General features: G+C 44.3%; 7 protein-coding genes across 7 annotated transcripts; 3 read left to right on the plus strand and 4 right to left on the minus strand.

Annotated features, from left to right (window-relative positions):
• Positions 1-15: 15 nt before the first annotated feature.
• On the minus strand, positions 16-4,081 carry JR316_0002058 (Neutrophil cytosol factor 2; the record flags this gene model as incomplete). Its single annotated transcript, XM_047887853.1, has 14 exons — positions 16-895; positions 955-1,450; positions 1,519-1,645; positions 1,721-1,750; positions 1,829-1,859; positions 1,964-2,211; positions 2,267-2,646; positions 2,705-2,974; positions 3,028-3,208; positions 3,264-3,338; positions 3,395-3,599; positions 3,649-3,750; positions 3,804-3,928; positions 3,992-4,081. The coding sequence occupies 14 exons, from the start codon at positions 4,079-4,081 to the stop codon at positions 16-18; spliced, it is 3,240 nt and encodes a 1,079-aa protein (XP_047752776.1).
• An 874-nt stretch (positions 4,082-4,955) lies between these two features.
• On the minus strand, positions 4,956-9,884 carry JR316_0002059 (putative phospholipid-transporting ATPase; the record flags this gene model as incomplete). Its single annotated transcript, XM_047887854.1, has 19 exons — positions 4,956-5,135; positions 5,170-5,291; positions 5,382-5,498; positions 5,549-5,574; positions 5,631-5,773; positions 5,824-6,057; positions 6,256-6,324; positions 6,386-6,531; positions 6,601-6,687; positions 6,739-6,853; positions 6,910-6,993; positions 7,047-7,295; positions 7,346-7,567; positions 7,619-8,181; positions 8,311-8,486; positions 8,537-8,821; positions 8,876-9,084; positions 9,134-9,285; positions 9,344-9,884. The coding sequence occupies 19 exons, from the start codon at positions 9,882-9,884 to the stop codon at positions 4,956-4,958; spliced, it is 3,720 nt and encodes a 1,239-aa protein (XP_047752777.1).
• Positions 9,885-9,932: 48 nt separating this feature from the next.
• On the plus strand, positions 9,933-13,121 carry JR316_0002060 (Phospholipid:diacylglycerol acyltransferase; the record flags this gene model as incomplete). The annotated part of the gene is made up of 18 exons (XM_047887855.1): positions 9,933-10,262; positions 10,320-10,365; positions 10,422-10,702; positions 10,756-10,976; positions 11,032-11,178; positions 11,233-11,284; positions 11,333-11,364; positions 11,457-11,511; positions 11,572-11,613; positions 11,677-11,682; positions 11,731-11,803; positions 11,856-11,935; positions 11,986-12,168; positions 12,225-12,328; positions 12,380-12,440; positions 12,494-12,676; positions 12,740-12,868; positions 12,936-13,121. 18 exons carry the CDS (start codon positions 9,933-9,935, stop codon positions 13,119-13,121), a joined length of 2,211 nt encoding a protein of 736 aa, XP_047752778.1.
• Positions 13,122-13,374: 253 nt separating this feature from the next.
• On the minus strand, positions 13,375-14,148 carry JR316_0002061 (uncharacterized protein; the record flags this gene model as incomplete). Its single annotated transcript, XM_047887856.1, has 3 exons — positions 13,375-13,617; positions 13,672-14,012; positions 14,064-14,148. 3 exons carry the CDS (start codon positions 14,146-14,148, stop codon positions 13,375-13,377), a joined length of 669 nt encoding a protein of 222 aa, XP_047752779.1.
• A 532-nt stretch (positions 14,149-14,680) lies between these two features.
• On the plus strand, positions 14,681-16,921 carry JR316_0002062 (Flavin-dependent halogenase armH1; the record flags this gene model as incomplete). The annotated part of the gene is made up of 9 exons (XM_047887857.1): positions 14,681-14,716; positions 14,778-14,846; positions 15,077-15,119; positions 15,174-15,220; positions 15,268-15,709; positions 15,761-16,084; positions 16,135-16,288; positions 16,341-16,453; positions 16,509-16,921. 9 exons carry the CDS (start codon positions 14,681-14,683, stop codon positions 16,919-16,921), a joined length of 1,641 nt encoding a protein of 546 aa, XP_047752780.1.
• Positions 16,922-17,423: 502 nt separating this feature from the next.
• Positions 17,424-19,787, minus strand: JR316_0002063 (Transmembrane protein 184-like protein; the record flags this gene model as incomplete). The annotated part of the gene is made up of 7 exons (XM_047887858.1): positions 17,424-18,367; positions 18,421-18,920; positions 18,969-19,036; positions 19,087-19,151; positions 19,204-19,330; positions 19,379-19,474; positions 19,641-19,787. 7 exons carry the CDS (start codon positions 19,785-19,787, stop codon positions 17,424-17,426), a joined length of 1,947 nt encoding a protein of 648 aa, XP_047752781.1.
• A 1,842-nt stretch (positions 19,788-21,629) lies between these two features.
• Positions 21,630-23,965, plus strand: JR316_0002064 (putative serine carboxypeptidase; the record flags this gene model as incomplete). The annotated part of the gene is given in 10 exon segments (XM_047887859.1): positions 21,630-21,874; positions 22,269-22,299; positions 22,465-22,599; positions 22,656-22,668; positions 22,719-22,879; positions 22,906-23,047; positions 23,345-23,396; positions 23,453-23,459; positions 23,513-23,689; positions 23,705-23,965. The coding sequence occupies 10 exon segments, from the start codon at positions 21,630-21,632 to the stop codon at positions 23,963-23,965; spliced, it is 1,224 nt and encodes a 407-aa protein (XP_047752782.1).
• Positions 23,966-24,079: the final 114 nt, after the last annotated feature.

Here is a 24,079-nt window from a genome sequence, read left to right on the forward strand (position 1 = left end):
GGATAATATTGAAGTCTATGATTCCTCAATTGAATATTTATGGTTTTTCTTATCTTTCCGCGATTTTTTACCATCCTCGTCCACCTTGTCCTTCTTGCTTTTCCGTTTCTCTTTTGTGGGAAAGCTTGATTCATTGCGGCCTTCGAGTTTGTGTCTCTCAGACACCTCCTCAAAGCTGGCAGGTTTTCTAGACTTCTTCCTCTCTAACTCGCCATCGTCCTGATCTTCACCTGCAATCGCAGTTTCATCAGTCAACACCTCTTTATTCTTCCCTTTAGCGTCTTTCTTTTTCTTTTTCTTTTCCTTCTTCTTTTCTTGTTGCTCTTCAGAGACACCTTTCGATCGCTTCTTAGACTTTTTAACCTCTATTCCCTTCTGATTCGAGGGTTCCGAATCCGACTCTACTTCGGAAATATGGCCGGTACCTTCATCCTCCTTGATTTTCGGTGGAACAAAGGACGAAAAGGATGAAGCAGAGGCGAGAAAAGAAGAGGACATGAGTGAAGAAAATTTCGACAAACCCATTCGTTGTGTGGCCTCCTCTACTTTGACTTCAGAATGAACTTCCATCTGAAATCGAGAGGCACCGAGCCCCATCCGAGGAGTACCAAAATAATCACTTTCATCCTTGATGCCATTAGACAAAGGTGGTGTGGCCGACGTGGATTGAGAAGAGCGCGCAAGCAGTTTGTCCTTGAAGTAATCGGCTACACTTTTCGTGGACGTTGTAATCTTGTCCACTCCTAGCGCATCGGTTTCCTCGACGGAAGTGAGTTTACCTTGGGTGTTTCCTTCTATGGTAGTAGTAGGATTGGGTGCAACACCCAAGATCTCTGAAATGTGAGCAGCGGACTTGGATGAGATATTTTTCGCGGCAATGGCACGCGCACGATGCCTAAATTATATACAACTATCAGTAACTCGTAGTATTTTAGAGAGTGAATTTTAACGTACGCTCTGTGGCGAGGAACAATTGGCTTCTTTTGGACCTCTACAATGACCTCCTCAACGACTTCTACAGAGTTCGCAACCATAGAGTCGACCGGCTGACTGCTCTCTTCATCATTAGTCTCTTGGCTTTTCTTCTTTTTGATGCGTTGATAATCTTCCTCATCTTCACCCCTTTTATGTTTTCTTTTCTTTTTCTTCTCGCCCTCCATTGGTGCATCCTCATCAATTTTGTCACTCTTCACGTCGACCCTTTCCTCTCGAACCCCGGCCTGCTCCACGTCAAGGTTCTCATTTAAACGCCTCAACAAGTTCTCGAAGTCCTTGTTTTGTTTCCATGCGATACCATTGGGATCTTTGGCATGGTTGGCGCCTATCCCCAGCATGTCGAGTTTATGTGAAACTTTAATGTGGGATTTCATTCCATCACCACCAGCACCCAGACCTTTCGAGGAGTCCCACCCGAACTTCGACAGGTAGTTTGAACCAAATCTAGCAGCGTCTGATAGTTTGTTCGAAGGAAACCGAAGCTCAGACAGACGTTTCTTATTGGCAATACAGGCGACATACCATCGGCCCAAGTCAGATTTCGAGGATCGTTGGGAATTCGCTGCTTGACTTTTCTACCAGAGAGACCCATGGCGGCAGGAAGAGAAGGAAGGGGTTGGAGAGTGAGTACTCCAATTAGTCTCCGTACCTAGGAGAGCGTTACGAGCGTCTTAGAAAATCAGCTGGTGCTGTACTCAGAAAAAAGACTGCTGACGCTGCTTACGTTATCAAACAAGACAGTGGAGAATTCGTCCTGAAGTTAATTAGGAGTGTACTTCACGAGTATGTTCTTTGTGCCATCCATCCAAATAATTATTGTGTTGATACATACAAATAGCAAAGATCGATGTCTAGCAAAACAGCTAGTAAATCATGATAAAAATAACATGTATGATGTACTACTAAGAAAGCGCCCTCTCCACCTGGGTATCCTTGCCCTTTCAAAGAAATCATTAGAAATACATACTAGACATCTGTGCACCAGATTTCCAGTTTGCCCTCTGACTTGCCCTTAGAACTTTCGCGGGCTGTTTCAATGGCCAGCTCATAGTCAGATTCATCGCGAAGGGTGACCTTCCCACCGTCTTCGTCCTTGAACTTCAGGCCGAGAGAGTTAGGACTCTTTCCAAATTTGCCAGTCACTTTATCCATGAACTCAGAAAATGAGAGTTCAGGGGACAGCGTCATGCCTCGAATATCGTCCTGGTAGTGCAACTGTTGAACATTTCTAGGTTAAATCCAATCAAAGGCAAAATTGAGAACCACGTACCTTAACGCGAATGAGTATAAGCTCAAAAGGTCCGTCGTCATATTCTCCGCTGACATAGCCTTCCTCCTCCTCCTCATATGTACTCTGAATGCGACTTGGGGCGCGTGGGTTCCGTCTGGTGTTCTTTCGTCGAATGGATCCAGTACCACCATAAGAGGACGGTGCATACTGACTACCGGGAGCACTTCGTGATCCAGTACGTCCCAAAGGTGCATTCAACGACTGCGAATTAGGTATATAGTTGGGGTTTGCATTAGAACGCGCCCAAGCACCAACCCTGTCTGCACCTCCTGCTTGGTTTGGGACAGGTGGGGCATTATCATCTCCCCCATACGCATCGATATACTCGTCATAGAATTCGGTCATGCGAGGATTTCCATCTATTCCACAGATCAGTGAGAAGAAATCCACTTAAGCTGTACTGAGTTGCAACGATACCTTTAGCAGGAATGGCAGGTGAGTTCCCGTTAGGATTGGCCGGAGAAGCGCCTCCTCTGCGAACACTCAGGCCACGAACGGGGCCTCCGATGGCCGCATTTGGCGAAGGGCGAGCCGGGGTAATCTGGGTATTACTCCTAGCAACCCCAGCGGCCGGTGATGGCGCTTCTCGGGGCGACTGTTGACGCAAGCTAGTTTCTCTACCTAACTGGGGCCCCGGTGTGGTTTTGGATCGCTCAACCCCGGCAGACCTTGGACCTTCTGCAGCTTCTACAAAAATGTTGAGTAATTAACGTCGGACGTTTTTTAACGCGACCACATACTCATCGCAGGCATCACTGGAGGCACAGTAGCACTGCGGAGCAAATTGCTACTTGCTGATGGTGTGTTCAACAGATCCGGTCTGTCCAAGTATAACCCTGCTGGGGAAATTCCTGCTTTCAGACGGGCAGATCCAGAAAACTCTGTAACAATATCGCTCGCATCGCTCGATGCAACAAGTTTCTACGGATGCGAATGTTAGGAAACAGAAATAGTGGTGCAGTGATACGAAACTCACGGCCTTCCCCATGTAATCTCTGGTAACTGAATTCTTGAGTTTCTTTTCCGATGGGCGGTATAGGACTCCGACGGGCTATGCAAATGTCAGCTCTCACTCAATAATGCAGTGATGCAACCATCAGTACTGACGATGCTAAAAACAGTGTAACCTTCTCCGCGGTCTTGGATAGCGTCGTCAATGACATTATGCTCCTCGGTGGCCTTGTCTTTCCTCGCCTCTTCCATGTCTGCAAGACCATCCTGAGTGCGACCCATATATATTTGAGAAAGGCCCTTGTTAAAGAGGACCTCAGCGGAGAAGAGACGGAATTTGAGGCCTAACTGCTCATAATTACTGTGGCTTGTTAGCGAAGGTCTTGTTTAAATTTAGTTACATGGCGTACATGGCTTGATTGCCTCGAAGATACAGTAGCGCTTCCTCAAAGTCCTTGGTGGCGAGTTCGTAACGTCCGAGTAAAAAGTTGGAAACCCCGCACTGAAAGTAACTGTAGACTTCCGATATCGGTAGAGATTAAACGGGCGGAAAAGGATAACGCACGCAACAGCCAAGTATTGATCCAAATTCGTTGCCTCGATGAAGCGCTCCACTGCAGCTTCATGTTCACCAAGGGTCGCATAGATAAGGCCCATATTTGTCAGGATCTTGGAGGAATCCGCGATTTGCTTGATTGAATGTAATGCGCATCAATACAAGGACATCCAATACTTCGATATGAACAGACGCACCATAAAGAGTTCGAGAGATTTCTCGAAATCCTCTTCATCATAAGCTTTCAGTGCAGCGGCCCAAGTTTCGAGTTCAGCTTTGAGAGACATGACAAGGCGTTCCTGACGCTCTAAAGTACAAGGGAAGGAGTGTTAGAAAAAAAAAACGAAAGTAGAAGAGAAAAAGACGGGAAGAGACACAGTCTCGGATGGGCACAAGCAAAAGAAAACGGGATATGGACCTTCGAAATATATAAGCTCTGTGAAGACAGCTTTGACTTGTTCTCTGAATCAATGATTTTGTTGTCAAGGTCGATTGCGGTAACTGCCGATGGTTGTTTGAAGTCCATCCCATTCCATCCTTATGTATTCCCAAGGAAACAAAAACATGATCACTGTATATTGTGGCTTGTGCATTTTCAGCGTTCAACAATCTCTGGGTCTCTCTAGAGGTCACTAGATCCTCGTGGACCCTCCCAGACCACGACCATCCTCCCGCCTCGCCCCGACATCAATGGAACTCATTGGTGCACGAAATCCATCGAGGACATCAGGCTACCGACAGATGTCATCCTGGATTGATCATGATTCACGACCACCGACTGTGGTTACACCGGTCATGCACCATAAATGATCTCACAGGTGTCACATCCACCCTTACTTACCTCGGACTATATGAGACTACTCAACAAGTATGCAGAGCAACTGCAAAGATCAAGACGCCCCTGTTATCAAGCTAAGCTAAGTAGAAACAAAATCATCATTGCAGCTGGTAATCACTGTGCACACACATTCACTGTACATGTCGTCTTCAGTGAGTTATTAAGCACTGTCTCACCCCAAGACAGTAAAATCTTTTGTTCGATCTCTCGTCTCTGTCTGCTCTTCACATTAACGCATTGAAATTACAAAATGATTACGAAAATAGGATAATTTGCATGTACTATAAATACATTGTCCTGCCTGCGAACCCCCAGCCTGAAGTCTAATATCCAGAAGGTCGTGCACTGGTCTTTGATGTGTCGTACGCGCGAATGAGCTTTGCTTGATCCTGCTTACCCGAATTCTCCGTTTGACTAAAGGCGAAGCCTCGGTTTCGTCGCATCCGTTGAGTGGCGCGAACTTTCTTGATGGCCTTTTGGAATCTAGACATAGCATTTTGAGCCTGTAGGTATTGAGCAAGAAGAAATAAAAAAGACGGACTGCTCTTGTCTTGGTCTATAATCGGGAATGTTATATTTCTGAAGCTCCTGGACGATGTGATAAGACGACGGCATATAGGTTCGACGGTAACTGGCGAGAAAGTCAACACCATCTTCGACTAATATAAGGGTGAGAGCTTACTATTTCCATGCAAAGTCGCGGACCAAACAGAAAAGTGGGATCAAGATAAGCACAAAGTAGAATATACTGTTTCCCCAAAGACGCGGTACAATGCCTTGGTATTCCGTGGAGAAACCGATGGCAGGAGCAACAACAGCATATAGAGGTAAAAAGAGCATCGTGACGACGAATGATCCGGGGATTGCTATCGAATAATATGAATTTTAGAGTATCTGGTTTTACGAGCATGCATACCTGCTACGGTATATTTTGTCCATATACTTTTTGTTGGGGTTAGTGAGAAAAGTGGGTCACCATGCAGGGTAAACATACTCACTCGGATATGAGAGCAGCCTTTCCCAGCACTGTGAGTAGCACAGCCAAGTAAAGAGTTGTTCCCCAGAACCAGTGTCCGGTATCCAAACCATTGACTAATTTAAGGTCGCCCCAGAAGAGAATGACGGAAAATCCAAAAAGTATCTTTGCGAAGGTTATTAAAGGAAAAATGGAGATATCGAGCAAGAGCGTACTAGAGAATGATAAAGCGCATTGCCAACCCAAAGCCAGAACGCAGTTTTAGTGAAAAACTCGTTCTTCTGACCAAGGGTGTAAAGTTGAGGGTATCGGTCCAAAAATCGCGCCGAAACAAACTGATCGAATATCCCAATGACAAGAGGCGGAAGAACAGTAAACACAACATTATAGAATGTAAGTGTCCACGATTCGTAGGCAATTTGTCCTGAGAAATTATTGAAGAAAGAATACTATATACATAAGTATATCAGAAATCGTGAATATAGATATGCTGGAGAGAGCATACCCAAAATTGAGTCATATAAAGCACAATGTTCTTGTAGAAAGAATCTAAGAATGAAATGTTAAATCGTAATGAAGAGATTCATAGAAGGATACTTGCATAAAATAAGCTTGGAAAGCCGTCTGTAACTCCACGCTCCATGCACAAGCAAAAGCTTTTTCAGATATCGGAATTGGGAAATAGCTATATCAGCTGAACGGGCAGCTTGTAAACCCTGTCAAGTTCGGTTGGCTATGTATCTCATAAAAGGGAGTTGAAACAGTTGAAACACATACTTCGACTCCAGAAATACCGACACCAACATGAGCAGCTTGAATCATGCTAACATCGTTGGCTCCATCTCCAATAGCAAGAAGAATGGCTTTCTGGTTTTTCTTCACCAATTTGACAACCAAAGCTTTTTGCAATGGAGATACACGACCTAAGAATGTCGAGTAAATATTTTAAACTGAAAATAGGTGCGGTGAAAAGAGGTGCGGTAAACACATACAGCAAATTACAGCCTTGCACATGATGGCGAGCTCTAGGAAAGTTTTCGACAAATTCTTTTCCAGTGCGTAGCCCAAACTTTTTCCATCTAGAGGACATTTAAATCAGGCGAAACTTAAAACGATACATAAGTATCTACCAATGATGAGGGCAAGGTCTTCAAGTTCACCGCTGCTTCTTTGATTTTTGATGGCAGATAAACGCTTCGTTATAAAATCTTCGGTATCGTGGGCGTTTTCTTCATTGATTATAACCTAGTAATAAGGGTGATTGAATCACGAATTCTCGGACCAATGAAATAGATAAATACCAAATTCATGGATTCCGATATCAATCTGCATGACATTCCAATGTTGATAGCGGTTTCTTGTCTATCGCCAGTTAGGACCCACACCTATAGTCTTTTGATCAACAAGAGTATCATGTTAATCGAAATTATAGCCTGACTTTAATACCAGCCATCTGTAAGGTGTGGATAGTATCTGGTACACCATCTTGCAGTTTGTCTTCAATTGCAGTAGCACCCAAGAGAAACAAGTCTTTTTCGATCAGTTCAGCCGCTTCATCCAAAGCATCTCCACGCCCATTAATTGTCGCCGCGGCTTGGTTATAAATAGATTCCCATTGGTGGTACTCTGCTTCCGAGATATCGCGATAGGCAATGCACAAAGTTCGAAGACCTTCGGTAGCATAATCCTGTTGACTTGTGTGAGATGGCAATGGATTGGAAAACAGCAAATACAGACCTCGAGATGAGATAAAGTGGCTTCAGTGTAAGGTTGATTTCGGCTCAGACGCTCCAGAATAACTGTGTCGGCGCCCTTCGTGTAAAGTTTGATCTTTCCGTTTGGACACCTCACGACCGTTGACATCCGCTTGCGTGTTGAGTTGAACTCGCAAACCTTTAATACTTCAAATTCTTGTGATTGACCTTGAATGTTTACGAAGACTGATTTAGGCTTGCGGGTCTGGATGAAAACGTTAGCCAAGTCCCTATGTATCTTAAGCATAATACTGACATGGAACTGATACCCTAATTGCTCGGCTCCAGCCACCAGCGCAGCCTCATCGGGACTGGATGCTTGATAAACCATCTTCCCATCTACGACTTCTGGAATGACAGTGTGACAAACAGCTAACAATGTAAGAAACTCTCGGATAATCTGTTGCTCTTGCTGCTGGGGGTTGCTGGGAGATAGTGGTTGATCGACGAACGGATTGTCGACGTCGTTCAAGCTTTCCCTCATTTCAGCAAATGTCCTCCACCCTCCTCTACCATCCTCTGCTTCCCGCTTAGTTTCGTCCACAACGTCAGCATATGCATTGCCAGCTATACTGCAGCAGCGGAATTCCATCTCGTTGCACGTCAAAGTTCCGGTTTTGTCGCTGAAGACGTATTCAATTTGTCCTAGTTCCTCAACTAATGAAGACGTGCGACAAAGAGCTGGGGTGTCCGTTCGGGAGTAATACATGTCTAAGTCAGAATTGATAAGCTGAGCTTGTTGATATTTTACAACTTCCATGGTGACAATTAAAGATATGGGGATGAGATTGTTGTATAGAATGATGAATGTCAAAATATCTTGCAAAAGGCATTGTTAATAATGATAGGGGTTCAGAGTGAGTAAAGCGAACCTTCAATAAACCCTTTGGCTGAGATTTTGCTTTTTTAAAATTGTATAGGCTTTGAATTAAAAACTATAACACTCACCTCGACCCGAAAGAGAAGAAGTCTCGAATAGGTACCATTGCGAACTTGAGAAAAACCATGTTCTGATGCTACTGCCGACAGTCGAACCAAGCGAAAGGGCCAGCAAAAGTATGAAGAGAAAGACAATTTGAGCGTTCACCTGCCTCTCAACAGCAGTTCTCTTGACCGGTGCCGCACTAAGACATTGATCAAAAATGGCTACAGAGAAGAAATACTATATTCTTACGTTGCATTCCGCATTAACTTCGTCTCATGGCCTGTGAAAACGGTAAGGCCATACACCCATGGCGTATTCCGTAGTTGTGCACCCCGCAACAAAACCTGATCTGGCCCTAGGGGTACCTGTTTTGGAACACCACCATCCGATACAAGGTCCAAAGTCCCTTCATATGTGTACAGTGAGTTGTTAGGTTGTTCAGACCTCAGGGAGCCATGAAGACTATTGATAAGTTTGGGATTGGTAAGAGGCGCAGTCTGGGGAGAGGCTTGCTTAATTTTGAGGTTGGTTTCACTGTTCATATATATATATATATCAACAGATATTGCATTGAAACGAAAAACATACCCATCAAGATTTGAAGTCTCAATATAACATAAACCCTCAGGTTCACTTGAAGTCATTAACAACAAGTCGGCTGGAATGAAATCGTTGTTTTCCACGCGAATAATGTCTCCTACTTGGATGTCTTTCCACTTCTTTTCAATAAAGGTGGACTGAGGTGTCAAAACCTTGGCTTTTCGGGAGTTAAGATCGTTGTCGGATTGGTGACGTTTCTATATTCCGACTTGAGCATGTTTCAGAGTCTTACAAGATTTAACGCACTAGGTCCTCCTGCAATTCTTTAAATGCTGAGGCTATCAGGACAACGGCCAGTGGAACTATTGTTGTATAGGGCTGTGTAGGTGATACGCCCGGAATTTGTTGGATAAAAGCGGTGAAGAGAAAGAATAAGTTAGCATATTTCGAAAATTGTTCTGTAAGAATGTTATTTATTGGCCAACGCCTGTATATGCAGATACTCTGACGACTTACCAAACAGAAACTTTGGGATAAAGGTTGCAACATTATATTTGCTTGTTGATACAAAGTTCGATCCAAATTCAGCGTTTGCAACGGAGTTATTCAATGCAACGACACGCTCCCCAGTCAAAACCTTCTCTTTCTCCCAAGGCCATTTCCATTTCCGTGACCGAAATTTTGACTTAGAAGGGGCTTTTGCTGGAGTAGTATTAGGTGGTCCTGGAAAGCTAGTATTATTTCCAGGTTGAAAGTCATCGTCGTCGAAATTCCACCCCTGCGGCAACCCGGATGAAGAACCTGACGGATTAACACCTGCTGGTGGCGCTGCTGAACGTGCTAATGGTAAACCACTTTCTTGAGACTGCATTGGAGCCGGCCTGCCAAAAGCAGAATCCGGTATATTGTCATCTTCATCGTCAAAGAAAGGGTCCAGGAGTTGAGGCGAGCGATCGGAATACGGACCAGCCGTTCCAGGAGGGTAGCCGTTCGCAGGCTGGTATTGTCGTGCAGCTGGGTTGGCTTGTGAGACAAGTCGTAAGAAGTCGTCGCCCATAGCGGCGAAGGCCTTTTGAGATCGTTGCCTGAACGAAGGATTGCAATGATGTTACAGCAGTATCGGCCAACGCAGTTGCTGAGTCGCAACCCCGTTATGTTAAGCATTAAGGGCTGTCACACAACAGTCCAAAATAACCTTAATTCCTTTTCCGGACACACGTTCGGCATAACTTCCCCTATCCCGAAACCGCGTCATTTAACGACAAGGACAAGGACGATGCGCCTTAGAAAACGGGCTAAGTCTTCTTATAACGATCCCTCTCACAACTCAGAGAGTTCTTCGACTCAAACCGACTCACAATCTACCCTTGGCCGCATAGACTCTAAAGAGAGACTGAAGACAGAAGTAGAAGTTTTAAAGAAACGCAGTCACCGGGTTACTATTTCTGAAGTTCTTGAGTAAACCATGCTATTTCCTGATATGCCGATTTAGCCTTTCTTTGCGACGGGGAGGTTTCTTTTTCCTCTTGGAATAGTTCGTACGTGGAGCGTATCTGGTGGCATAAAACTTGTTAACCCAGCTTACTGTGTTTAGTCGGTACCCTCCTTGGGTTTGCTTTCGTCGAGCCCCAAGACCTACAAGACCTACAGGCCCAAGTTGTGACTCTCGTCAATCAGTATGATATCAATCTTCCCGAGTTCCCTGGTTTTGATATGTCGAGAGTGGAAGCAGAATGGACGCGACTTCGGACAAGCATTCCAGAAGTCTGGAAATTTAATAACGACGGTCGAGAATTCCAAGTAGGAGAAGCCATGAAAGCACGGGGTCTCAGCGCTGAGTATCCGCTGGTCCTCATACCTGGAATTGTTTCCACAGTGAGTGAAAGGCTTGTCAGTTAACATTTATCTTTCCATTTGACATACCTCAGGGACTCGAATCATGGTCCACGGCTCCCGCTTATCGTCCTTTCTTTCGGGAAAAACTATGGGGAGGTTTTAACATGCTATCACAAGTCACATTTAATAAAGAGAAATGGATAGCTGCCATGATGCTTGATCCTGTTACCGGCCTCGATCCACCGGATGCTAAAATACGTGCGGCGGAGGGCATTGATGCTGCAAGTTCTTTGATACAAGGATATTGGATTTGGCCAGTTTCTTTCCGTCTTTTAATATTAAAAACTCGTTCTAAAGGTCTTCAATAGGTCCAAAATTGTAGAAAACTTAGCTGTGATTAACTATGACACCAATAACTTGTTTCTCGCTCCGTATGATTGGCGATTATCATATTACAATTTAGAAGAACGAGATGGATATTTTTCAAAGTTAAAAACCACTATTGAAAGCTTAAGGTAGGCGTCCTTTGTTGATACTCATTTGTATTTCTCTCAAGCGTTTCAACCCAGACAACGACAACGAAAAAAGGTTGTAGTAGCTGCACACTCCATGGGTTGTTCAGTAAGCCGAACATCTTGTTTCATTTCTAATCCACTCAAACTGAAATAGGTGTTTCTGGTATGGACATTGATGCTTATTCTGTGAATATGCATCTCACTACACCTCCATACCAATAGTATTTGTGAGATCTTACACCATGTTTGACAACCTATGTTGAATCTCATGTTTTTAGCTCTAAGTGGGTAGAGTCACCTTTGCACGGGAATGGCGGTTCCGATTGGGTCGAGGTATTCCTCTCTTTTTTTCCTTTGAACCTCTTGAGGTGAAAATCTGAATTCCAATACCAGAAACATATTGAGAGCCACATAGCCATCGCCCCAACTCACTTGGTATGAACATGAACTCGCTCCCGTAGGATAATAATAATTGATGTTTATTCTTCCCTTATGTAGGGTGTGGTATGTAGTTCTCCGTACGTCATTCTGATCAAATCTAACGAGATGTAGGCTAAAGCGATGGCAGCCTTTCTCTCTGGAGAAATGAAGGATACAGTCCAAATGCATCCAGCTGGTGCCTATGGTGAACAGAGTAGCAATTAGCATCAAGAAGTGATCTTGAATAATTTTCGTAGTTCTGGAACGTTTCTTTTCACGGAAAGAGCGGCAAGCACTGTTCCGCAGCTGGGCAGGCAGCGCTAGTATGTGGATGAAAGTGAGTTATTCAATTCACTGAGCTTGAACCTATATCTACGACCTTTGCAGGGAGGAAACGACGTTTGGGGAAACGATACTCATGCACCAGACGACGAGTGTGATGCAACTCACAGTCACGGACAGCTTATAGCATTCCGGGCAAACGCGGTCGAAAGTAATGATAAAAGTATAAATATGACTGCTGTAGATGCATCCACTTGGATTTTGGAGCACACTCCAGCAACCTTCCAGGTGCATGTTCTGTAAGCGATCTCAAATTCGCATGTACTCAAATCCTCGTTTAACAGAAAATGCTCGAGTCTAATTACTCGTATGGAATAGAGAAGGATGAAGCCCAGTTAGCAAGAAACAACTTGGATCATACGAAATGGTCCAATCCTTTAGAAATCAGGTGCACAGGGGTGTTTAAACAAGCTTCCACTTTACTCACTGTGTCATCCAGCTTGCCTTATGCGCCGTCTATGAAAATATACTGCGTGTATGGCCATGGAAAAGATACCGAGGTAGGTGGCACAACAATTAATTGATGTCTTTTCCAATTCAGTTGAACTTTCAGAGATCATATTGGTATGCTCGAGGCCAATATGAGCAAGATGAGGCATTTCCAGATGCCGCTAATGCTCAATGCGAGGAGGCCAACATCAATGAATGTGAACATAATCACCCACCTCTAGACATGCCTTTGTCAAGAACAAGCTGGATAGATGCTGCATACACGAACGAAACCGCATTTCCTAAGGTATAGTATTGGCGTTATACCCTTATAGCCCAGAACTGTAGGTTGATTCTTACGATCTGGCAGGTTCGAAACGGGGTGAAAATGGGTGAAGGTGACGGTACTGTCAGTTTGATAAGTCTCGGCGCCATGTGTGTTGAGGGATGGAAACGCAAACGCTGGAACCCAGCAGGGATCAAGATCACTACCGTTGAAGTGCGCATCCTCCAACAGCCAACACTCAAATATGTGTTTAACTGCTGATTCGCGATATTTTGTATAGTTACCGCACCGTCCTGTTCCAACTATTCCCCGAGGAGGCGCAAATACCAGTGATCATGTCGACGTTCTTGGGTCCACGGGGCTTAATGAGATTATTCTGAAGGTAGCAGCGGGTGTTGGGGCTGAAATCCAGGATACCTTTGTATCAAATATCCGAGAATACTCGCAAAAAATACAGTGGGACTAGTCTGAGTTCAAGTTGCTTATCAGAGCATACTTTTCTTGTAGATGTCACAATAACATGTTGCTACATTACTATTCTACAGACTATGACAGTTTGGGTGAGATGATGCCCCACTTCGCAACTATGTCTTGGGTATATTTTTGATGGTAATCAATTGCATTAAGCAACTTTTGGTTCATTGCAACAGGTGTATGTAATCGCTGAAAATCTTTCACTATCATCGCTTCACGGTGTGATTTCCTGGTGAATAAAATGATCAAAATACTCTCAAAGAGCCAAAGCGAGCGACCCACCCTTTTCGTGGGAGTTGTTCACCGGTCTGCATAGTCGAGTACATAAAGTCTTTGAGTTTTAGAATCACACCTCGTTCGAAGTCCTCAGACTCTTTGTCTGTCAAACCAAATCGAAATGTAACAGGTGAGCCTCGTATCGATAGATACTCGTGACACCGAACCCAATAGTCGACATTAGAGTCCATCAACCAAAGCCTTTCCAAGTCCTGTGAAAGGGGAATGAATAAAGAGAAAAATCTGTAGCCATGCTGTTTACTCACTTGTATACAACACTCCTTGATGACTTTAAGAAATATTCTCCTCCCATGTTTCTGTTCGTCGACAAATGACTTAAGGATTCGTTTGTCTTCGTCGTCTAGAAGGACAACATTTGCCTGCGAATTATCACTATAAAATGTGTTCATCTCAATTGCCAGGGAAGCCTTTTCAACCACCCTTCTCCGATAGAATTCAACCATAGTGAAAAGATGGAGAAAGTCAGACATAAGCTCTGGAAGGAATGCAGGGCGGAGAATATTGTTCAACGCATAGACAATGATATCCAGAGGAGGTGCGTGATCAGAGGGATATTCCTCTGTCGCAAGAACGGAATCCAAAATTTCTGAGGAGTACGCTATAAGAGAGCATTGAAACGAGATAAGCTGAAACTCACTGATAACAGACTCTTGTGTGTCCTGACTGGGAGTCACCGGGGTTGATTCTTGAGCACGCAAGGCGAGTCGGTGTATCAAGTCCATGAGTAGGAGCAAGTGACTCAGGGGCACGCTGAACAAGGAAAGTCACAAACGCGCATTGTCACAAACACGCAGTCTCTGAATGGAATGTGACAGGGATTGATAGGTGCATATCCCAAAGGTGAGCAAATCTACCAAGAACGTCGAATACTAACAGGTCGATGTTGGCAACAGCACGCAAACTAGATGAAGCATGCACGTCCGGTGTTCTACTGGTGTATTAGGATTCCTCGGCGTTCTGTGGGCCGCACCTTGGAGCCTGAGGCCGCGGAAGGGGGCAAACTGGACGGACAAGGACAAGGTTAAGACTGTGCGCTTATTTTGACAGGAACTGTCCATGGTCAGATATAAGTTTCATGTTTAACTACGATTATCGGCGTCCGCGGCCGGTGCCTCTGGGAGAACACTGTCGATGGAAGGCGGATGTCCTCTTTCGGAAGTCGGCCTTCCTTTACGAGCCTTCGTTTTCAGTGTCTGCATATGATATAAAGTCATCATCGCCCAGTTTTGTCTCTCATTCCTTTCCCTCTTCTCCATGTCATCCGCACCCCCCTCTTCTCTCCCTCCCCAGGTCCATACTTCTCCTCATATCCATCTGCTCCCCGCTTACCCTCCCTATATAGCATACACAGGTCCTTATCGTCGGTGGAGGCCCTGCTGGCTCCTATGCAGCAGCAGCATTGGCCAGAGAAGGCATCCAAGTCACCCTTCTCGAGGCATCCAAATTTCCGAGGCATGCTTCACCCTTTTCTTTTTTTCCTCGTCTGATGCCCTTGATGTGACTAGATACCACATTGGCGAAAGCCTCATTCCATCTGTTCGACACTACCTCCGATTCATTGGGGCAGAGGAAAAAATGGTTAATCATGGTTTTGTTTCAAAGGTAGTTTTCCCTCTCTTCTCCCTTGATCCTTTTTCTCATCTTTCAAAGCCCGGTTCAGCCATAAAATTTAATCAGTTCAAGCGAGAAGGCTGTGAGTTACGATTGCCGATTTCTCGCGCATTTTTCTCATTAAATTTATGTACAGACACCGATTTTGTGGCCTTGGGTCATAACAATAATGCCTGGAACGTGGTATGTATTCTTTTCTTCGAGAAGAAATAAAGCTGACACAGAAGCAGGTCCGCTCCGAATTTGATCAAATGCTTTTGAACCATGCCCGGTCCACAGGGGCTTCGGTCTATGAGCAGACAAAGGTCGAATCGATTTCCTTTTCCTCGACGGATCCAAGTAGACCCGTATCAGTCTCGTGGACGCACACACCCCCTCCTGCCCCACCATCGCCTCCTGCGTCCCCTACCAGCTCCACCTTCTCTGGCTTCTTTCCTTCCGATTTTTCTGTGAAAAATTTCACGGCATCTGGACCCAGCCACGGTAAAACTAGCTTCACCTATCTGATTGATGCCACAGGCAGAGCGGGGATTTTGTCCACTCGATATTTCAAAAACAGGCATTTTAATGTATCATTAAAAAATATTGCTGTCTGGGGATACTGGCAAAATACTGGACATTATGGTGTGGGATCTCGTCGACAAGGTGCTCCTTGGTTTGAGGCATTAACAGGTTCTTTCTATCAGTAAAACCATTGTCGCCTTTCTAACATCACTACAATAGATGAATCTGGCTGGGCATGGTTCATTCCTCTCCATAATGGAACTACATCGGTCGGGGTCGTTATGAATGAAAAGATGTATAAAGCAAAACTGCAAGAACCACTACCACCCTCGCCGTTTGCCGCGACAGCCACCGTCAATCCGAGCAGCGAATCTGCACTTGTCATGCGTTATTTGTCCAACCTCTCTTTAACACCTGGTGTTGTAAATTTGATTACAACCTCTGGAAAACTTATAAATGGAAGTGTCAAGAGTGCCAGTGATTTCAGCTACTCTGCCCCGTCATATGCTGGTCCTGGATACAGAATTGTAGGCGATGCTGGAGGTACGCTCAAAAAATGTCCAAAATTCTCGAGTAAACTAACCAAAAATTAGCTTTCATCGACCCCTTCTTTTCAAGTGGTGTACATCTGGCAATGACTTCTGCTTTGTCCGCAGCCGCCACAATCTGTGCTTCAATCCGCGGTCATTGCCTGGAAACTACCGCGGCGGAATGGCACACCCGAAGAGTTTCTACCAGCTACACAAGGTATGTTGATTGGGCCTTTGTCCGTGATTTGGTATGCTCAATCATTTATCAGGTTTCAAGTCGTAGTTTTAAGTGCATATAAACAAATTCGTTCGCAAAGCGACGATATCCTCTCAGACATCGATGAGGATAACTATGATCGAGCCTTTTCCTTTTTACGACCTGGTTAGTCCCCAAATCTCCGTACCTTTTCGCCATCTCATTCGTTCTTTATATCAAGTCATACAAGGGGCTTCTGATATGGGTGCCCGCCTTTCAGAGACGGAGTTACAAAGATCTCTCGACTTTTGTGTCAATCTGTTCAACCCGACTACTCCTGAACAACATGAGCGTCTGGCTCATTGTGGAGATATCGGGAAAGAACTGCTCGATGTAGCTTCCCCTGTGGTTGACCCCTCTGTTTTCGAAGATACTCTCTGTGTTGGACGAGCTCTCGATAATTCCCTTGATGATCCAGCCAACTCTTCTGACGTCGAAAGAGCGACAGAAACGAAAATGATCCTGAACAAGATCAATGCACGTCGTGTCGTCCACCCTGAATATGCAATAAATAACCTCGAGACCGAACCTCTCTCCGGCTACGTCGTAAAACTGGAGAGAGGAAAACTCGGCCTGATCATGGCCCCAAGATGACTTCTTCCGTGAATATCATTTTTCCCCATTGCACTTGACTATCCTCTCTATCCCCTTCTTTATTCTGACGCTTCTTCTTTTTCAGTTAAGCTGTATCCATTCTTTCTCGCTTGACATGTATTTGTATTGTGATTCTTTCGGTCCTCATATCATGCTGCTTCAAGTTGTATTCTTATAGCTTTAGATCCACGGAATTTGCTTCCCTGAGCTCTCCACTGGAACGTACACGTCTTCACCCTTCTATTATTAACCATTGTATCGACAACACTTTTTCCGACTCTTTATCTACTTTTGCCGTTAATTCATATTCCTTTGCGTGTTTCAAATTCGATACAGTATGACAAAAAGTATATATTTGACAATATTACATGATAAATCGCAGATAACCATAATGATTGCGTGCAGAAGTCCTCTGTCGTAAAGTCGTTTCGAAATTCGTAAATTGCTAGTCGTTAGATAGGGATACGTGGGTAGAGAGACCAAATGTAACATGTGAAGAGTGTCAAGGACGCTCTGTCCTTGGAAATATAATCGCGTTTGAAGTCTGAGTTGCAGAATGAATGGACGGTATACGTGAAAAGCGGATCCGAGAATAAGCGGGATTTGTGTGCTTCTGATGCCACGTTACATTGTCTTGAGACTCTCCAGCAGGCTCTCGCCTATGGATAGACGAACGAGGATTGTCAAAATTTACCTTCCGCTGTGCATAGCCAGAAACTCCGGGATTTGAGTTAAATGACGTTAGTACTGAGGACGAGCTCAAGGAATACCGAGCGTTTTTGCAATGTAATGGACTTTGAGGGTCTAAAGGAACTGGCATGGTTAAAGTGTTGCCAAAAGGGCGCGATGACGGTCCATTTTGCTTTCTAGCGGAAGGTGGGGGGTGGTTTCCTTCATTTGGATCAATGGGATATCTGATGGGAACATTAAACAGATATGGATCGTCGTAAGTCAATGGCCGGGGAACGCCGTTTATGGGAGTTTGTAATTTGGAAGAAGGAAGATGAGAAGCGTCAGGCGACGATCTCGAAGCGCGATAAGGAGAAGGTGCAGGGGAGTTGATTAATAGGCGAGTCTCCGGATTGTGATTCTGATGCAACACTTTATAATTTTCATCGATTGATTGCTCGCCACGACCATTGCCTGTAGCTTCAAATTGAGCTTCCTTATTCACGGTTCTTGGCCAGTGAGATTGAAGCGGGTAAAGCACGCTTTGAGGAGGCTGATCGTCTAGATTACAGAGTTCATCTTTGAGCTCGGCGTCACCGAAAGTACGAAGTCGACGGGGAGACAATTGTCTTCGCTGTTGTAATGGTTCTTTTTCAGCATCGTCCCCGTCAGGACTAGATTGAGAGATGCGGTAGTAGACATTACGCCACCACGAACGTTGACCACCCTGGTGTCGTACTCGGTTAATAATGGGATTCTGGATACTGTGTTTATCCGCTGTGGCCGTCGTTAAAGATTGGGGAGAAAGTGAAAAGTAATAAAAAACGAACTGTCTTGGCATCGGAGCCTCTCCAGCTCACGGTCGATCTGTTCCTGAAGACTGTCACTCTTCTCCCGCTTCGGATGAAGCCCACGTCGATCAAAATCCTCTAGCATCAGCCACTGCCTTTCTCCCTCTACTTCAACCGCCTTATCAACTTCAATCTGAACACTTGGCAAGGTCGCTGTATTCAATTTGGGACGATGCTCTAACTGCCGAGATACCGACTTCCCGTCACCAGGCAATGGCCTTTGCATTCCAAAGGCACCTGAGTAGTGCCCTTCCCGTTTGACTTTCAAATCGGTTATTGGTTCTCTTCCACGTAGCTTGTAGAACATGTAAACAATCCCAATCCAAATTTCCCGAAAGGTTTCTCGGAAGTCCATTGCATGCGCGAGAGAGCGCCATGGGGGAGTTTTTTGGGGTGTTGCAAATTCATCAAAGACATCGAGACGTGGATATTTGTATGGTTTGTAACTGAACGCCTTAATATGTAAGAAAGCAAAAAGCCTGTATTAACAGGTGAGTATGTGCTCGTGCAATTGGGAGTAAGCTCACATCATTTCAAATGTTTCCAGAACTGCAGCAATGCCGATGTTGACGTCATCTGCAGTCATATATTTTGTCTGCAACTACATCAGGTGTTGACACTGATTTGGAGTAACCTAAGACTCACATTTTTAATAACTCCAAACATACTGAGAAGTGACAGAAATGTAGCCTGCCAGAAAGTGAGAAAAACTGTCCACTTTATGTGCAAGTTGCTAAAATAAGTTTCAATACAGAAACTTACCAACAGCCTTCACGGAGAATAGTTTCAATAGAGGCTTGTGCTCCGCCAGTTCAGAGGAGACAGTGACGTAGAGTTGAATCAAGCAGTACATGGCAATAGTTACTGATATTGACATGATGATAGTGATCTGTGTAGCATGACTTAGGTGTAAATGAAAAGTGGAGCTAAAGCTTACATATATATGACCCCATCCCAAACCCCAGGAACTTTCACAGTACAGACCCATGTAGTCAAGAATGACAGCAGCCAGAGTTGATCTGCTCTCACAGAACTATAGGTAAATATATATTAATCAGTTTGACAATTTTACTAACGTAGGTCGGATAACACAATATTGAAGTATTCCCCATTTCATCAATTGAAGGAAGTATAGACCATCCTGAATACAGCTTCAAGGTAAACAAAAGCTTGCCACTGCATGTTATGAGAATTCTAACCTTAGGTTTCCATCTAACGAATCCCAGAGGGAAAACCCACTTTGAAATGTGTTTTCCATTTCGTTGAGCAACGGCATCGGCCTCCAAGGACATCCCGCGCCTGATAAAGACGCGCTTTTGCTCTTCGACATCGTGATCCACATACATCAGTAATAGGTAGAAAAAAGCTGTTAAAACAATGGCCTCATAAGCATCTCGAATTAGTATGATTGGTGTTGCGTGGTTCTAGAACAGATGAGCTTAAGTCAAAACAGAGCGTCAGAGTCATACCCAAAATACGAATGATCCAAAGCTGATCAGGGCGTACAACGGAACCATAAAAAGTAAGCGGACAATATCTTTGTCATATCAGTAATAATGAATTATGTGTCTGTGAATAAAGCATACATCTTTGCTCCTTTCTCTGTATCATCAGAACACTTAGCAGCGTATTGCGGTAAACAGAGGATGAACGAACATTCATATACCATTGAACGTGCTGCTTTATAAGCCAGAAAGAAGTCATAATTGCTAGTAGCGCCAGGAGCCCAGAAATCATCCAACCAATCTAGGGCAGTATTATGAGCCTGTGTAATTAAAAACAGAGATCTTCCTCACATGGTAGGCTAAATCAATCCAAGTCAGCAACGGCAGTCATGGCACGGAAAACTTGACGCTACCTTGGATGACAATCTTTCCATTCTGGAGGAGTGGTGGTGCTGCAGGGGCTATGACTTTGTGACAAAACTCATCGGTTGTGTTGGACATGTCAAATTCTTTGGTCACTCAGGTAGTGAGGGAGTGTTGGATTGTGTTACAAAGGTGACCCAGCACTTCTTTGGCCTCGAAGAGAACCCATGCAGGGATTGGTTAGATTAAACCTTTCAAATGCGTTGGTGTAAGCTATGAGGCAAAGAAGGTCGCATTCACTGAGAATGATATTGATAGTAAACAGGCAACATGGTGTCACACCACACTCTGAAGCAGGGGAGTGGAACAGTGGTAGCGTGCTGAGAGCGACATATTGGGTTATTTATTCCCACCATCATTTGCATGCTACTGCTGTGCTGGATAGAGGAAAAACGCATATTTTCCAATATATTCAAATACCACGAATTCGTTGAACCTCAACGGTTTGTAGTCATGTTACATGGCCGGATGCATTTGCCTTCATATTACGTTTTGGCCTCCAAAGACATTTTCTGGGTTCTCCACTAATGTTTTTACCAGTAACGGTCCGTTCAATAATCATGTGCAGGTTGAACGGTACTACTCGGCTTAACCACACGCGATGCTTTTAGGTCTTCACAACTTCCAGAATTTTTCTCCGCCACCCTGCAATCTGTTAGCCTCATGGACATTGCCCTATATATACTACCCACCAATCAGTGTGAACAACTTTATCAGCAATTGCGAATTTGTAAGTGAAATTGTCTTCGCTTCCACAAGTCTGACTATTTTTACGTCATTGACCTTGCATTCACCGTTGAGATGAACAGTTCTTTAATCTCTTTCGGACGAAAGAATGGCATCCTGGCAATCCATTTTCATGTCATATGCATGCGGTTCTCAATTTGGGCAGGACGATTTTCTGCGGGCTCTATGGTGTAGCCGCTATGGGTATTCAAGACTGGCATTTTTGGTTGCCCGATGTTGATGACGATGGCATATTTCCCTATCGGTGTCATGAAAAGTATAACAGCTTTGATTTGTGGTGACGGTTTAATACGCCAGTATCTTCAAAAACTGGCTTTAAAAACTGGCATGGAGAAGTGGAACTAGCTCTCTCTCCCGACAGTCGTCAATAAACTTCGACATAATGAACAGAAAAGGAGCCCCTTTGCGGCACAATGGAGCATCCCATGTGACGGTCCTTCGAATCCTTATCGCGACAGCTTGAGAGTCGTCCAGCGTTACATTCAATTATTATTAGCGGCACCCCACCACTTTTTTCTATATAACAGGAAGCGTTTGGGTTTCTGATCAACACAACCGAACTCTTCTCTCACTATGCGTATCATTGCGGCCTTGTTGACTTTGTCTGCGTGTCTTCAGACTGCTCTCTCACAGAACGATGCATTCGATAGCATACAAAATGCTCGTAACATTCAACGAGAACAGTTCAGCCGTTTTGCAAGCTTAATGGACTCCGCCAAAAAACCTCCTGGTACTCCTGCTATAGGCTCTACTATCACATTCAAAAACCCTGCTGCAAAGAAATTCTTCGTCGACGGAACGAAATTACCCGATGGCTAGTTATCTATTTTATATTCTGTTAGTCAATCCACACATAATTGTTCCACAGTTAATTTCGATGCTGGCCCTTCTTGGTCAGGTTTGATGCCCATTTCGGGAGCCAAAAATGAAACAAGGAAGCTATTCTTTTGGTAGGTCGCACATTATCAAACTATACAAAGAGTCAACAATTACTTTGTAGGTTTTGGCCTGCAAATAATCCATCTGACACGAAAGATTTGACATTCTGGACTAATGGTGAAGTCAAATTAAAACTTCCATGTTTTGGTCTCTTCAATTAAATCTCTCAATAGGTGGCCCTGGATGCTCCTCTTTGGAAGGTTTTTTGCAAGAGAATGGGCCTATATGTAGTTTAAATTCCTCTTTTTCTTTATTCTTACTGATATATCCCAGCTTGGTCGTGGGGTCAGTCGGCGCCTACTCCGTAAGTTGGCGGGAATTTTGCTGTATAATTGATGACCTGATTTATGATTGACAGTAATCCCTGGTCCTGGACAAATCTATCCCACGTGCTTTGGGTGGAACAACCTGTCGGGGTCAGTGACGTGATGCCTAATATAATAATTTTGTATTTACAATTATATGACAGACTGGTTTCAGTCAAGGAACTCCAAGCATCTCGAATGATGATGAGTTGGGCGAACAGCTTATGGGATTTCTTGTTCAATTTTTGGAAGTTTTCAGCGAACTCAAGGGCAATAATTTGTGGCTCACAGGGGAAAGTGTAAGTTGTTTTTGTTGGGCTTGGTGACTATATCCGTTCTAATCATAAAAATTTAGTATGCTGGATTCTGTAAGCTCTTTCCTGGTGAAGACAGTAATATCTACTGATATCCTTTTGAGACGTCCCATATATTGCCAACTGGATCTATGAGCATCCTGGTCTCGATCTTAACCTGAAGGGTATATGGATTGCTGATCCATCTTTGTCCTATGGCACTGTGCAGCAAGATATTCCGGCGCTTCGCTTTGCTCAGGCAAGAGTCCTTGTCCCTTTTGCCATAGTATTTTCTGACGAGAACCCATATAGGCGAACAAAAATTTATTCCCATTCAATAGTTCTTTCTGGGCTGAATTGCAACAAATATCGGACAGCTGTGGATACACTGATTATCTCGACAAATTTGTCACGTACCCTCCTGCTGGCCAACTTCCTCTTGTTGGGACGAACGGTACGTTTAGAACGACTGCGTCTTGCCGAATGCACAGCGCCATACAACGCGCGATCGGAGTGTAAGTTCAATTAAATCCTCGTCTTCATGAACTTTATATTCATCAATCTTAATTAATAGCTTGAACCCAGTGTTCGACGTCTACCGGTAAGACAGTCAGTTCTAATATGTTGGCCAGTGACACCGAAAAGTGAATAAACTCAACTTGACCCTCAGAGTATCCGATACCTTCCCCAATCTCTGTCAGTCCCCTTCTATTTGACATGAGAGTATGAACGATTAAAAGACGTTATGTAGGGAGCGTTCTTGGCTTCCCTCGAGATACCCAGCAATTTATCTACTTCAACCGGTATGTTTCCCGCAAATCTCGAGCCAGCTGGCTTACATAATAACAACTTCGCTCAGGACCGACGTGAGATGAATTTTCAATCTTAGACAGACATGTTTGTTGATAAATAATTTCAGGTCCAAGACGCTATTCATGCCCCACACATTGACTGGAGCTCCTGCACGGACAACTCGGTTTACATTAATCCCGTCACTGGAGGTCCAGGAAGCGATACATCTATTCCTTCTACACTGAGTGTTTTACCTAACGTCATCGACAAGTCTGTGAGGACCGTGATTGTGCATGGACTGGCTGTAAGTTATCTTTAGTCATGCTCAGTCAAGGAGACTCTTGACCGGGCACAACAGGATTTTATATTGGTGGCAGAGGGAACCCGCATTGCTATCCAGTACGTGTTCGATGATGTACTATGTTGGAACCAATGGTTGACGATGATACCAATATGCAGAAACATGACCTGGGGAGGCGCTCAAGGATTTCACAACCCTATAGAAGATGAGTCATTTACAGTGAAGAATATGGGAGTGTTCGGGAACATGCATACCGAACGGAAACTTACCTGTAAGTAGTACCATCAGTCTGAAGCGGTGATCGATTTAATCTGGCCATAATGTGGCGATTCTGTAGATGTCGAATTCTATTTTAGTGGACATATGACTCCTCGTGAGTACTTTGAACCTGAC

This window comes from Psilocybe cubensis, chromosome 2, assembly GCF_017499595.1.
Source record: "Psilocybe cubensis strain MGC-MH-2018 chromosome 2, whole genome shotgun sequence".
NCBI lineage: Eukaryota > Fungi > Basidiomycota > Agaricomycetes > Agaricales > Agrocybaceae > Psilocybe > Psilocybe cubensis.